At 37.9% G+C, this 15,262-nt stretch overlaps 1 protein-coding gene across 19 annotated transcripts in view; it reads left to right on the forward strand.

Annotated features, from left to right (window-relative positions):
* Positions 1-15,262, forward strand: part of FRYL (FRY like transcription coactivator) — a 287,021-nt gene that overhangs the window by 261,494 nt on the left and 10,265 nt on the right. For all 19 annotated transcript variants that reach the window (XM_050790052.1, XM_050790064.1, XM_050790057.1 and 16 more), the window contains 4 exons: positions 8,094-8,341; positions 10,623-10,830; positions 12,315-12,464; positions 13,136-13,234. In XM_050790052.1, the coding sequence (XP_050646009.1) occupies positions 8,094-8,341; positions 10,623-10,830; positions 12,315-12,464; positions 13,136-13,234 (705 nt within the window). The remainder of the gene's footprint in view (positions 1-8,093; positions 8,342-10,622; positions 10,831-12,314; positions 12,465-13,135; positions 13,235-15,262) is intronic.

A 15,262-nucleotide genomic window follows, 5' to 3' on the forward strand; every position in this document is an offset into this window, starting at 1 on the left:
CAAATTTTTTTTAGAAAATTCATCTGGAAACCTTAGGGTATATTGAATATAAACTGGTGGAAGAATTAAGAAATAATTGTACTATATTATATTCAATGCTAAAGTAAAGACTCAGAGTTTGCTGCTTTCCGTGCTTAACTAAATCCAGACCACTTTGTGTTTTTATGGCATATTTCTATGCCTTTGATATCTTCTAATCACTTTCCCTGCAATACCATCCCTACCTCATATTTGTCAAAACATGCTGTTTCCTCCAAGGAGACTCACCTCAGTTGCCTCAACCAGATGTGAGCTTTCCCATCATTGAGTACCAGCATCCATTTGTATGTTGCTGATAGTATTTGCCTTACATTTACCATTACTCTGGTATATGTTATTGTCATTCACTTATTAGCCTAACCCGGTTATCAGATTATAAACTAATTGCAGTTAGGAATTATTTATACCAGAGCACTCAGCCCAGAATCTAGTCAAAATCCTTCATTTTATAGATGAGTTTTACATATGAATAAGGCCCAGGCTAGTGTAGGGTCATAGGCTCTGACTTTCTCTTACTTTTCTTATTTTGGAAGGAAATTCTATTTTTATCCATGAAAAAGAGATAAGAAGCTACTCTACAGCTGAGAAGTAACTTAGGTCCAAATACTCAAAAGAAGCTGATCTTTATTCCTAAAACTATGACCATTAGTACTTATTTTCTAATTGATTAATAAACTAAAAACTAGTGTTGATACTATCATCATATATGCTTTGAAGGTGTTTTCATTTTTTAATAGTAGCAGCTCATTGAGCCTCTACCACTTCTGTATCACATAGCAACATTGTTTCAGTAATATTACAGTAGATAGAAAGGGCACACCACTAGTATGCTTTATAACATATTTTCGTTATTGTTTACTTCAAATTAGGAGAATATACTCTTTTTTGATAATGAGCTTGTAATAGTTTAATTTTCAAAAGTATAATTATCTAAAATGTCCTAATGTCTTCTGAACTGTAGCTCACTGATGAAACTTTATCAATACTCAAAGCCAAAATGAGGTCTTATAGTAAAGCCGCCCTAGTTGTCTGGGTTCGGCATCCTTCTGATTGGCCAGTACCTATTCCTGCTGTATGGCAGCCCCACAGACCAGTGGGTTAATTACTTTGAGTCATCTCCCCTACTTATATCCAGAATATAATGTGTTCCAGTGTAATGAAAGAAATGACATTTCAAACAGGAGACAATTTATACTAACAATACAACGTTTTACTTGTGTAGAGTTAGAGCATATATGAGAGAAGATACTGTACCAAAGCACATACTTCTTTTTTTTTTTAATTTATTTATTTTTTATTATACTTTAAATTCTAGGGTACATGTGCACAACGTGCAGGTTTGTTACATATGTATACATGTGCCATGTTGGCATGCTACATCCATTAACTCATCATTTACATTAGGTATATCTCCTAATGCTATCCCTCCCCCCACCCCACCCCGCAAAAGGCCCCAGTGTGTGAGGTTCCCCTTCCTGTGTCCAAGTGTTCTCATTGTTCAGTTCTCACCTATGAGTGAGAATATGCGGTGTTTAGTTTTCTGTTCTTGCAATAGTTTGCCGAGAATGATGGTTTCCAGCTGCATCCATGTCCCTACAAAGGACATGAACTCATCCTTTTTTATGGCTGCATTGTATTCCATGGTGTATATGTGCCACATTTTCTTAATCCAGTCTGTCATTGATGGACATTTGGGTTGGTTCCAAGTCTTTGCTATTGTGAATAGTGCCACAAGAAACATACCTGTGCATGCATCTTTGTGACAGCATGATTTATACCCCTTTGGGTATATACCCAGTAATGGAATGGCTGGGTCATATGGTATTTATAGTTCTAGATCCTTGAGGAATCGCCACACTGTCTTCCACAATGGTTGAACTAGTTTACAATCACACCAACAGTGTAAAGGTGTTCCTATTTCTCCACATCCTCTCCAACACCTGTTGTTTCCTGACTTTTTAATGATTGCCATTCTAACTGGTGTGAGATGGTATCTCATTGTGGTTTTGATTTACATTTCTCTGATGGCAAGTGATGATGAGCATTTTTTCATGTGTCTGTGGGCTGCATAAATGTCTTCTTTTGAGAAGTGTCTGTTCATATCCTTTGCCCACTTTTTGATGGGGTTGTTTGATTTTTTTTCTTGTAAATTTGTTTGAGTTCTTTGTAGGTTCTGGATATTAGCCTTTTGTCAGATGAGTAGATTGCAAAAATTTTCTCCCATTCTGTAGGTTGCCTGTTCACTCTGATGGTAGTTTCTTTTGCTGTGCAGAAGCTCTTTAGTTTGATTAGATCCCATTTGTCAATTTTGGCTTCTGTTGCCATTGCTTTTGGTGTTTTAGACAGGAAGTCCTTGCCCGTACCTATGTCCTGAATGGTATTGCCTAGGTTTTCTTCTAGGGTTTTTATGGTTTTAGGTTTAACATTTAAGTCTCTAATCCATCTTGAATTAATTTTTGTATAAGGTGTAAGGAAGGGATCCAGTTTCAGCTTTCTACATGTGGCTAGCCAGTTTTCCCAGCACCATTTATTAAATAGGGAATCCTTTCCCCATTTCTTGATTTTCTCAGGTTTGTCAAAGATCAGATGGTTGTAGATGTGTGGTATTATTTCTGAGGGCTCTGTTCTGTTCCATTGGTCTATATCTCTGTTTTGGTAGCAGTACCATGCTGTTTTGGTTACTGTAGCCTTGTGGTATAGTTTGAAGTCAGTTAGCGTGATGCCTCCAGCTTTGTTCTTTTGGCTTAGGGTTGTCTTGGCACTGCGGGCTCTTTTTTGGTTCCATATGAACTTTAAAGCAGTTTTTTCCAATTCTGTGAAGAAAGTAATTGGTAGCTTAATGGGGATGGCATTGAATCTATAAATTACCTTGGGCAGTATGGCCATTTTCATGATACTGATTCTTCCTATCCATGAGCATGGAATGTTGTTCCATTTGTTTGTGTCCTCCTTTATTTCATTGAGCAGTGGTTTGTAGTGCTCCTTGAAGAGGTCTTTCACATCCCTTGTAAGTTGGATTCCTAGGTATTTTATTCTCTTTGAAGCAGTTGTGAATGGAAGTTCAGTCATGATGTGGCTCTCTGTCTGTTACTGGTGTATAAGAATGCTTGTGATTTTTGCACATTAATTTTGTATCCTGAGACTTTACTGAAGTTGCTTATCAGCTTAAGGAGATTTTGGGCTGAGACAATGGGGTTTTCTAAATATACAATCCTGTCATTGCAAACAGGGACAATTTGACTTCCTCTTTTCCTAATTGAATACCCTCTATTTCTTTCTCCTGCCTGATTGCTCTGGCCAGAACTTCCAACACTATGTTGAATAGGAGTGGTGAGAGAGGGCATCCCTGGCTTGTGCCAGTTTTCAAAGGGAATGCTTCCAATTTATGCCCATTCAGTATGATATTGGCTGTGGGTTTGTCATAAATAGCTCTTATTATTTTGACATACATTCCATCAATACCAAATTTATTTAGAGTTTTTAGCATGAAGGGCTGTTGAATTTTGTCAAAGGCAAAATTTGCATTTTCTGCATCTATTGAGAGAATCATGTGGTTTTTGTCTTTGATTCTGTTTATATGCTGGATTACGTTTATTGATTTGCATATGTTGAACCAGCCTTGCATCGCAGGGATGAAGCCCACTTGATCATGGTGGATAAGCTTTTTGATGTGCTGCTGGATTCGGTTTGCCAGTATTTTATTGAGGATTTTTGCATTAATGTTCATCAAGGATGTTGGTCTAAAATTCTCTTTTTTTGTTGTGTCTCTGCCAGGCTTTGGTATCAGGATGATGCTGGCCTGATATAATGAGTAAGGGAGGATTCCCTCTTTTTCTATTGATTGGAATAGTTTCAGAAGGAATGGTACCAGCTCCTCCTTGTACCTCCAGTAGAATTCAGCTGTGAATCCATCTGGTCCTGAACTCTTTTTGGTGGGTAGGCTATTAATTATTGCCTCAATTTCAGACCCTCCTATTTGTCTATTCAGGGATTCAACCTCTTCTTGGTTTAATCTTGGGAGAGTGTAAGTGTCCAGGAAATTATCCATTTCTTCTAGCTTTTCTAGTTTATTGGCATAGAGGTGTTTATAGTATTCTCTGATGGTAGTTTGTATTTCTGTGGGGTCGGTGGTGATATCCCCTTTATCATTTTTTGTTGCGTCTATTTCATTCTTCTCTCTTTTCTTTTTTATTAGTCTTGCTAGCGGTCTATCAATTTTGTTGATCTTTTCAAAAAACCAGCTCCTGGATTCATTGATTTTTTGGAGGGTTTTTTGTGTCTCTATCTCCTTCAGTTCTGCTCTGATCTTAGTTATTTCTTGCTTTCTGCTAGCTTTTGAATGTGTTTGCTCTTGCTTCTCTAGTTCTTTTAATTGTGATGTTAGGGTGTCAATTTTAGATCTTTCCTGCTTTCTCTTGTGGGCATTTAGTGCTATAAATTTCCCTCACATTTAAAGCACAGTGTGTACTGCTTTAAATGTGTCCCAGAGATTCTGGTATGTTGTATCTTTGTTCTCATTGGTTTCAAAGAACATCTTTATTTCTGCCTTCATTTCATTATGTACCCAGTAGTCATTCAGGAGCAGGTTGTTCTGTTTCCATGTAGTTGAGCAGTTTTGATTGAGTTTCTTAGTCCTGAGTTCTAGTTTGATTGCACTGTGGTCAGAGAGACACTTGGTTATAATTTCTGTTCTTTTACATTTGCTGAGGAGTGCTTTACTTCCAACTATGTGGTCAATTTTGGAATAAGTGTGATGTGGTGCTGAGAAGAATGTATATTCTGTTGATTTGGGGTGGAGAGTTCTGTAGATGTCCATTAGGTCTGCTTGCTGCAGAGATGAGTTCAATTCCTGGATATCCTTGTTAACTTTCTGTCTCGTTGATCTGTCTAATGTTGACAGTGGGGTGTTAAAGTTTCCCATTATTACTGTATGGGAGTCGAAGTCTCTTTGTAAGTCTCTAAGGACTTGCTTTATGAATCTGGGTGCTCCTGTGTTGGGTGCATATATATTTAGGATAGTTAGCTCTTCCTGATGAATTGATCCCTTTACCATTATGTAATGGCCTTCTTTGTCTCTTTTGATCTTTGATGGTTTAAAGTCTGTTTTATCAGAGACTAGGATTGCAACCCCTGCTTTTTTTTGTTTTCCATTTGCTTGGTAGATCTTCCGCCGTCCCTTTATTTTGAGCCTATGTGTGTCTCTGCATGTGAGATGGGTCTCCTGAATACAGCAAACTGATGGGTCTTGACTCTTTATCCAATTTGCCAGTCTATGTCTTTTAATTGGACCACTTAGTCCATTTACATTTAAGGTTAATAGTGTTATGTGTGAAGTTGATCCTGTCATTATGATGTTAGCTGGTTATTTTGCTCGTTAGTTGATGCAGTTTCTTCCTAGCCTCAATGGACTTTACATTTTGACATGTTTTTGCAATGGCTGGTACCTGTTGTTCCTTTCCATGTTTAGTGCTTCCTTCAGGATCTCTTGTAGGGCAGGCCTAGTGGTGACAAAATCTCTAAGCATTTGCTTGTCTGTAAAGGATTTTATTTCTCCTTCACTTGTGAAACTTAGTTTGGCTGGATATGATATTCTGGGTGAAAATTCTTTTCTTTAACAATGTTGAATATTGACTCCCCACTCTCTTCTGGCTTGGAGAGTTTCTGCCATGAGATCTGCTGTTAGTCTGATGGGCTTCCCTTTGTGTGTAACCCGACCTTTCTCTCTGGCTGCCCTTAAGATTTTTTCCTTCATTTCAACTTTGGTGAATCTGACAATTATGTGTCTTGGAGTTGCTCTTCTTGAGGATTATCTTTGTGGCGTTCTCTGTATTTCCTGAATTTGAATGTTGGCCTGCCTTACTAGGTTGGGGAAGTTCTCCTGGATGATATCCTGCACAGTGTTTTCCAACTTGGTTCTATTTTCCCCGTCACTTTCAGGCACACCAGTCAGACGTAGATTTGGTCTTTTCACATGGTCCCATATTTCTTGAAGGCTTTGTTCATTTCTTTTTGCTCTTTTTTCTCTACACTTCTCGCTTATTTCATTTATTTGATCTTCAATCGCTGATACCCTTTCTTCCAGTTGATCGTGTCGGTTACTGAAGCTTGTGCATTTGTCACATAGTTCTTGTGCCATGGTTTTCAGGTCTTATCAGGTCATTTAAGGACTTCTTTACATTGGTTATTCTAGTTAGCCATTCGTCTAATCTTTTTTCAAGGTTTTTAGCTTCTTTGTGATGGGTTCGAACTTCCTTCTTTACCTCGGAGAAGTTTGATCATCTGAAGCCTTCTTCTCTCAACTCGTCAAAGTCATTCTCCATCCAGCTTTGTTCCGTTGCCGGGGAGGAGCTGTGTTCCTTTGGAGGGAGAGAGGTGCTCTGATTTTTAGAATTTTCAGCTTTTCTGCTCTGTTTTTTTCCCATCTTTGTGGTTTTATCTACCTTTGGTCTTTGATGATGGTGACGTACAGATGGGGTTTTGGTGTGGATGTCCTTTCTGTTTGTTAGTTTTCCTTCTAACAGTCAGGACCCTCAGCTGCAGGTCTGGTGGAGTTTGCTGGAGGTCCACTCCAGACCCTGTTTGCCTGGGTATCCAGCAGGGGAGACTGCAGAATAGTGAATATTACTGAACAGCAAATGTTGCTGCCTGATCCTTCCTCTGAAAGCTTCGTCTCAGAGGGGTACCCGGCCATGTGAGGTGTCAGTCTGCGCCTACTAGGGGGTGCCTCCTGGTTAGGCTACTCGGGGGTCAGGGACCCACTTGAGGAGGCAGTCTGTCTGTTCTCAGATCTCAAACTCCATGCTGGGAGAACCACTACTCTCTTCAAAGCTGTCAGACAGGGACATTTAAATCTGCAGAGGTTTCTGCTGCCTTTTGTTTGGGTATGCCCTGTCCACAGAGGTGGAGTCTACAGAGGCAGGCAGGCCTCCTTGAGCTGCAGTGGGCTCCACCCATTTGAGCTTGGAGGCTGCTTTGTTTACCTACTCAAGCCTCAGCAATGGTGGGCGCCCCTCCCCCAGCCTCGCTGCCACCTTGCAGTTAGATCTCAGACTGCTGTGCTAGCACTGAGGGAGGCCCCATGGGCATGGGACCCTCTGAGCCAGGCACGGGATATAATCTCCTGGTGTGCCGTTTGCTAAATCCCTTGGAAGAGTGCAGTATTAGGGTGGGAGTGGCCCAATTTTCCAGGTGCTGTGTATCATAGTTTCCCTTGGCTGGGAAAGGGAATTCCCTTACCCCTTGTGCTTCCTGGGTGAGGCAATGCCTCGCCCTGCTTCGGCTCTCACTTGGCGGGCTGTATCCACTGTCCTGCACCCACTGTCCAACACACCCTAGTGAGATGAATCCGGTACCTCAGTTGGAAATGCAGAAATCACCCATCTTCTGTGTCGCTCACGTTGGGAGCTGTAGCCTGGAGCTGTTCCTATTTGGCCATCTTGGACCAAAGTGTGTATTTCTAAGTAAACACCTAAATCCTATTACTGAAGAGAAAAGAAAAAGTCTTCAATATTTCTATACAATAATAGGTGATATATTTTAATTTCAAAATATTTTAAACCTATGACCATTAAAAAAGTTTATAACTGGTTCAAAAACTGTAAAAGTGGCCGGGTACAGTGGGTCACACCTGTAATCCCAGCACTTTGGGAGGCCAAGGCGGGCGAATCACGAGGTGAAGAGATCGAGACCATCCTGGCTAACATGGTGAAACCCTATCTCTACTAAAAAATACAAAAAAAAAAATTAGCTGGGTGTGGTGTCATGTGCCTGTAGTCCTTACTGCTTGGGTGGCTGAGGCAGGAGAATCGCTTGAACCTGAGAGGCGGAGATTGCAGTGAGCCGAGATCACGCCATTGCACTCCAGTGGAAGTGACAGAGCAAGACTCTGTTTCAAAAAAATACATATACATATATGTATTTATACATATAGTTAGACTGTATAAATGAACACCACTTAATAAAACAGACTTAGATGGATGGCAATACTTATTTATTGTGTTGTAAAATTCTTTTTTATGTTTTTATAGTTCACTAAAAATATGATTGTTTTGTAGGATACAAGTTCAGTATTAAAGGAAGAACATGTTACAACCTTTGAAGATGAAGGGTCCTATATAATTCAAGAACAGCAGGATTCTCTTGTGTGTCAAGGAATTCTTGATTTAGAAGAAACTGAAATGCCGGAGCCTCTAGCTCCTGAAAGCTACCCTGAGTCAATCTGCGAAGAGGATGTTACCTTAGCTCTGAAAGAGCTAGATGAAAGATGTGAAGAAGAAGAAGCAGATTTCTCCGGACTGTCTAGGTGAGAATACAGTATCATAAACACCATAGTGAGGTGATAATCTCTCCCCCATTCCTTCCAAAGAGTGCCCCTGTATTCCAGTTTACTTACTTTCATTTCTTTGTGCGTTTCAGTCTGTAATCGTACTTTGTGTGTTTTAGTCTAGAATCATACTATCTTCATTTTTAAAGATAGAATGCCTTACTCTAATGGGATATTTCTTCGATTATGGACATTCCCATAAAGAAAAACAATTAGGCCATTTTCAAAGCATAGTAAGTGGTATTCCACATTTAGAAGCACACCAAATATCTATTTTGGCATGCTAGATGGCCAAATGTTAAAATCAATATTGGAATGAACTTCTGTGATACCAGAATTTAAATCTAAAATATATCCAAAAAGTTGTTTTTACAGTTTCATGATCAGTGGTCATATTTTTTAAGTTTTATTTCTATTATAGGCAGATTATTTCTTAGATGCTAGATTGCTCCTTTTAAATGTTTATGCTCCATACATTAAAAACGTATTACCAAAAAGTATGAAGAATTCTCAAATGGAACTTTTTCTTTACTCATGGACTAACTTGAATAATAATTATTTATAGTTTTTAAGGGAAATTTTGGTGGCTGTTATGAAACTCATATACCAAATAATTCTGTAACACATAGAATTAGAATATCCACTATTTAAATTTCATAAATATTTGTGGTTCAATATTATGTTTTTTATAAAGGTATCTAACTTCATGCACTCTGTGCGTGTATCTATTTCCCCATTCAACAAGTTGAGCTCCTGGATAACTGTTTTTATATAAAATTAATATTTAATAATCAGCAAGTATTTCAGAATTTTACTTTTACAATAAAAATTACACCTTTATACTTCATGTGATAATAGAGTTTTAACATATACAACACATTGGAGATTTTTTTTTACCGTCAACATATGAAGAATACTTACCTATATTTGAAAATATATAATCAGATATTAACAATAAATCTTAGTGATACACCTTTTTCATATTACTGATTTGAATATGGCAGTAGCCCATGCAACCATTCAATCATTAATCATGCACAAGTTCAGGAATGCCAGAAACGATGCTATTCAGCTAGTTGGCTTTCTAAAAGGCTGAAGCCAAACAGTCGACTTTGGCCAACTACTGCAGCTGAAAAAGAATGGAGCATTCCTACTAAGCAAACAGGTTACCTACTCTAGCTTATAGTATACGTGTTAAAATCAGTCACTACAGTGACAGTTTTAAAATTAACCTTTTTGAGGTCTCATTTGTTTTCACTTCAGATGTCTGCTTTATTTTGATGGTTTTCTCCAGTCTTTACTTGGGTCCCTCTCTTCCATATGCATTGCTCCAAAATTTCGATAAAGCCTTATAGAACCAGCTTGTAATGCGAAACATTCAATCTTAAGACCTTGAATAACACATGTCTTTTTTATGGAGTGTCAGACTCAAATATTTCTTCATATTTATGGCCGAGAGTTGTAGAATGTCCAACCCAAATATATCTTCATCTTTTTCCATTGTTCCGTTTTGGTTTGTATAATCTGACTTTTGGGATTATAAATTATTTGAAGGAAATGGCCAGGTCTTATGTTTCTTTGGATTCCAATCTATTATTGGCCATATTGCTAGGAACATAGTATGTGCTTATGAAATAACTGAGCTAGCTATGTGTTTCCTGGCTAATAGTAATTGGACCCGTAGTCCTGGGTTCAAATTCTGGCCCTGTCATTTCTTACCCAGTAACTAGACATATTATTTAACCTTACTGAACTTTTTGTTTCATCTTTAAAATCAAGATAATAATAGAACCTAATCCTCATGTAGTTGCAAAGACTGAATGAAATTATCCATATAAGGCACCTAACATAGCCCTTAACACAAAAGATCATGATCAAAACTTTAAAAATATTATCACCAATGTGAGGCTGTTCAAATAAAAGCCTCCAAAATTGACCATTGAAAATGAAAACATTCTCATTGGTATTATTCATAGAAGTTACTAAAATTAATCCATAGTGGTGGCACATTATAGGACTTGGGTTATTTTAAGGTAGTTGCTTGAAATTAGAGTTCTAATTCTAAAAATGCTAACTAGAAAGAACAGGAATTCACTTATTCACACTTTCTTACAAGATTTAGGTGGTTGTACATTTTCTAAATCAGTGTGTATATATGAATAAAAATAACCTGTCAAATGACTTAAGCTGTCTTACGTGATTGAGCCTATTCTTTTTTTCTGAGATAGTGTTATGATATTTGTGATATCTGTGTTAACAGTCAAGACGAAGAAGAGCAAGATGGTTTTCCAGAAGTACAGACGTCGCCTCTGCCATCACCATTTCTTTCTGCCATCATAGCCGCCTTTCAGCCCGTGGCATATGATGATGAAGAGGAAGCCTGGCGCTGCCACGTCAATCAGATGCTGTCTGACACCGACGGGTCCTCTGCAGTGTTTACTTTTCATGTGTTTTCTAGGCTTTTTCAGGTCAGTGAGGTTCAGGGTTTCTGAATTTATATTATAGTTACCTATTCAAGTTACAGTTTTTCTTCTAAAATCAGCATCTCCAATTTTAATATTCCTACCAGTTTTCTTTAATAATTTTTTTTTTCTAAGCTAGTAGTATTACTTACATTGACACTGTGACATTGTGGTACTGCTGGTACATTATACAATGACTGGTACAGATTTCTCCCTTAAGGCAATTAGAATAAAACTTCAAAACAACATCTGATATGTTTTCTGCAGTATGCTTAGGCACTATCAGGATACCAAAGAAATAAAGGCCTAAGCTCTGCCTTCAGGGAGCTTACAGTTAATATATCATAAATCAGTTTATAATCAAGGGTTAAAGTAATGGACACTTTTATGACTCTGTGAGGACCTTAAAAGTTTTAGCTGTTAAGGTTGCTTCCTCCCCAACAATAACGATAATATAAGCTAAAATTTATTGACTACCCACTACGTGCTAGGCACTGTGCTAAATGGCTTTATAGTAAGTGTTCTCACACCACAACTATGGAATGTAGATTTGATTTTTAGCATTCAGTGGAGAGGGAAACTAAGGTACAGAAAAATGCCACCATTTAAGTTATATCCTCTGAACTATCTACTACCTTTCCTCCCTTTTCTCCTCCCAAATTTTGCCCATCTTGGAAGACTCAGCTAAATACATTTTCTTACCAAAGCTTTCCCAACCACTCCAACCTCCAGTCTCTCTCTCCTGGAAGTTCTTTAGCACTCATTAACGGGAGCGCTTATTTAATTCTGTACTTACTGCATCACTACTTGGTTTTTCTACTCATATTCTTACTGATGTTGTAAGTTTCATGATGGCTGAAAGTGTGGATTTATGCTTTTTATTTTAATCATAATGCCACCTAACAGTGCAACACATATATAAGTAGGTATACTTTAACCATTGATACTACTGATAATGTAGTCTAATTGATTGACTTACTGTGAGTCAGGCATTGTCTGTTTTATGGAAATGAATATTCTTGGACTTGGAGAAAATATTACTCTTAATACATTTTTTATGACTTTACCTAAAGTTAAGCCAGATGGCAGCCCATAGTCAAGAATAGTAAACTACATTTACTGAAAGTTTCTTTCAGGTAATAACTTTTGATGAACAACTTCCTCAAGACAGGCAAGGACTTTGATTGCTAAGAATGTACAGCATGCATCCATCTGTCTGCCTCTGATGAAAAAATCTCAGGAATAGGGAGATGACTGGCATATAGCATTAATTTTTTCAGTAATATTATTTTGTAAATTTTTGTTTCTTTTTAGAAATTAATATGTTTCCTAAGGAAATACCTAAAAATATGGATTTACAGATCAATGGTTAAAATTCTATATATCATTATAATTTTAAAATAAAAGTCTACCCTATTATGCTTCTTTACTTTTAAAGGTAAAAAAAGGCTTTCTTATGAAACACCAAACTCTTTTGCTTTTCCCCATAGACAATTCAAAGAAAGTTTGGAGAAATAACTAATGAGGCAGTCAGCTTTCTTGGTGAGAGTCTGCAACGCATTGGTACCAAATTTAAAAGCTCCTTGGAAGTGATGATGATATGTTCAGAATGCCCAACAGTCTTTGTGGATGCTGAAACAGTAAGTTTTTACATGCACATTTATTATAAAGACTACATTTGAATGGCATCATTCAGTAAGTCGTCTTTTTTTTCTAAGTAATTCTGAATTTTATGGTATAAAGGTTCAGATTTTCAACAGGATTATAAATATTTGGCAAAGTACAATTCTGGTATATTAGATGCAGCAACTTGTGACTATTTCTGATTCTGACTCCTTCCTGCCCTTACCCTCCACAGAGTCCTAGATGGGAAAGCTAAAAAGTCATGCTCTAGAGATGGGTAATTTTTTTATTCTTAAATAAAAATGCGTAGGAGATACCTAAACCTCCCCCCGTGAAATACTCAGGCCTCCTGGTTCATTTCCTGATTTATTTCCAAGCACACTTCTAGATTATATATTAAGGTATTTAAAGAACTAAGGTTTAAAAATCTTCAAGGTTGAGGTATGTACTGGTCTTGCCTGACGTCTTTGAAAACACTTGAGGATGTCCTTCCTGAGACTTCTGAAGTCCCACTGCACTCCTACTCTGTTCCAGTGAGAGCTCAGCTCTTAGTAGGGGACAGAGTAGAATAAGAGAATATCCAAAAACCAACTAATAGGTATTCCATAACTGAAAAGTCTCATGATTTTGTGAGTCTCGTGATTTCAATCAGAAATGGTAACCTGGGTCAATATTTCTGATTTCACAGCTGATGTCATGTGGTTTGCTGGAAACCCTCAAGTTTGGTGTTTTGGAGTTGCAAGAACACCTGGATACATACAATGCCAAAAGAGAAGCCACTGAGCAGGTCAGTCTCTTTTTACCATATGTGAAAAGTGGTTTGCTCTTGACACCGGAAGGGTAATCCTGGCAGCAGAATAGCCCAGACAGAAAAGAAGACTTCTTAGCACCTGCCTCAGGGTTTTCCTGAGAGCAGCAGGTTCTTTGAGCTCTCTATCCAGCGAATTCCTACCTTTGGCTTTTAAAAATCAGCTCTCTAACAGCACAATGGAAAACCATAGCTTTGTAAAAAGCTCTGTGGAGACTATATTGCTGCTGTCAACATTCCAAGTGGGGAAATTGAAGCAGTATTTCTCAGTGCATTAGAGAATTGTGGTCTAGGAAATCCACAACCTCTGACAAAGCTATGATCTTTTTCCCATGATGTGTACATGTACATGGGCAAGCAATGGGAGAAAAAAGCATTAGATAATCACCTCCTAAGAAAGGCCTCTTCAAGTCCAATCTGGCATTGAAAACAGAGTAGCTCTGTTCCTTCCCTAAGAGTAAATCCAGCACGTTTTCAATTGGGAGGGGCAGAAGAACAAAAAATAGTTTCTCTCTTTCACACAAACTGCATACAGTAGGCAATTATTTTTCTAGGAGATGGGTCTTTCATTAATAAGTAGTAAATATCTATGACATGTATAGGCCTATGAAAAATGAAGTGTGTGGTGGTATCTCATGGTACTATTTTGCATTTCCCTGATGACTAATGTTTGAGCTCCTTTTCAAATGGATCTCATTTAAGATGTTTTGTGAATTGTGGCTTCAAGTACGTTGTTCATTTTTGTAAATGGGTTGGGTTTTTCTTATTGATTTGTAGGGGCTTTTTATCCGAAATGGATATATCCTCTTTTGGATATATGTATTGCAAAGATTATTCCTTCTCTGTGGCTAGCAGTTTTGCTATCTTAGTAGCATTTTTTGATGAACAGAAGTTTTTAATTTTAATAAGTCCAGGTTATTGGCCTTTTCCATCATGGTTATGGTTTTTGTATCTTCAGAAATCATTGCCTACTAGAAGCAAAGGTAGATTGTTAAAATACTGGTCCCAATGAATCATGCTTCTCTGTGGCCACACCCCTTTGCAATGTGACTTTCCTGTTCTTCCCATGAAGAGACAGAGTCCACCATTTCACCATCTCTTAAATTGGGATGGCCTTGTGATTTGCTCTAACCAATCAAGTTCAGAAGCAATGCTGTGTAACTTCCAAGACTAGTCCTGAAGTGGTCTTTTGTGGCTTCTGCTTTTGCCATCATACTGGTCAGAGTGCAAACTGGGATAAACTCTGGGAAACTATTTGACCTCTAGCCTGCTGGAAGATGAGGCCATGTAGGGGAGAACAGAGGCATTCCAGTTGACAGCCAGTGTGCAAGACATATGAGTGAAGCCAACTTGGAACTTCAACCCTGCCACTTCCCCAGTCAAGCCATCAAATGACTATAGACTCATGAGTGACCCTAGGCAAGGCCAGAAGAAAACTCCCAGCCAGCACATAGATTCATTTTGGTTGTTTGAAGCCATTAAGTTTCAGGGTGGTTGGTTTTAAAGCAATAGATACAATTTATAATAGGAAAATATCAAATACCTACAAACATATCTAAAGATATGCTGTACCTCTATACAGAAAACTGCAAATATTGAAAAAAATGAAAGACCACCTAAATGGAGGACTATATACCATGTTTATCAATTAGAAGACTCAATATGGTAAAGATGTCATTTTCCCCCAAAATGGTCTATAGGTTTAATGCAGTCTCATTCAAAATCTCAGATGGCATATTAACGGAAATTGACAGGCTGATTCTAAAATTTTTAGGAAATTCAAACAACTAATAGTGCATACAAACTTCTTGAACACAGGTTAGCAAACTACAGCCATCAAGTCATATCTGGCCCACTGCCTGGTTTTGTAAATAAAATTAGTAGAAAACAGCTATCTGGTTTACTTACATATTGTCCATGGCTATGTTTGCACTGTAATAGTTCAATAGTTACAACAAACACTATATGGTTTGCAAAGCCTAAAATATTTACTGTCTGCCCTATTTA

The sequence above is a fragment of the Macaca thibetana genome, chromosome 5, assembly GCF_024542745.1.
Source record: "Macaca thibetana thibetana isolate TM-01 chromosome 5, ASM2454274v1, whole genome shotgun sequence".
NCBI classification, from domain to species: domain Eukaryota; kingdom Metazoa; phylum Chordata; class Mammalia; order Primates; family Cercopithecidae; genus Macaca; species Macaca thibetana.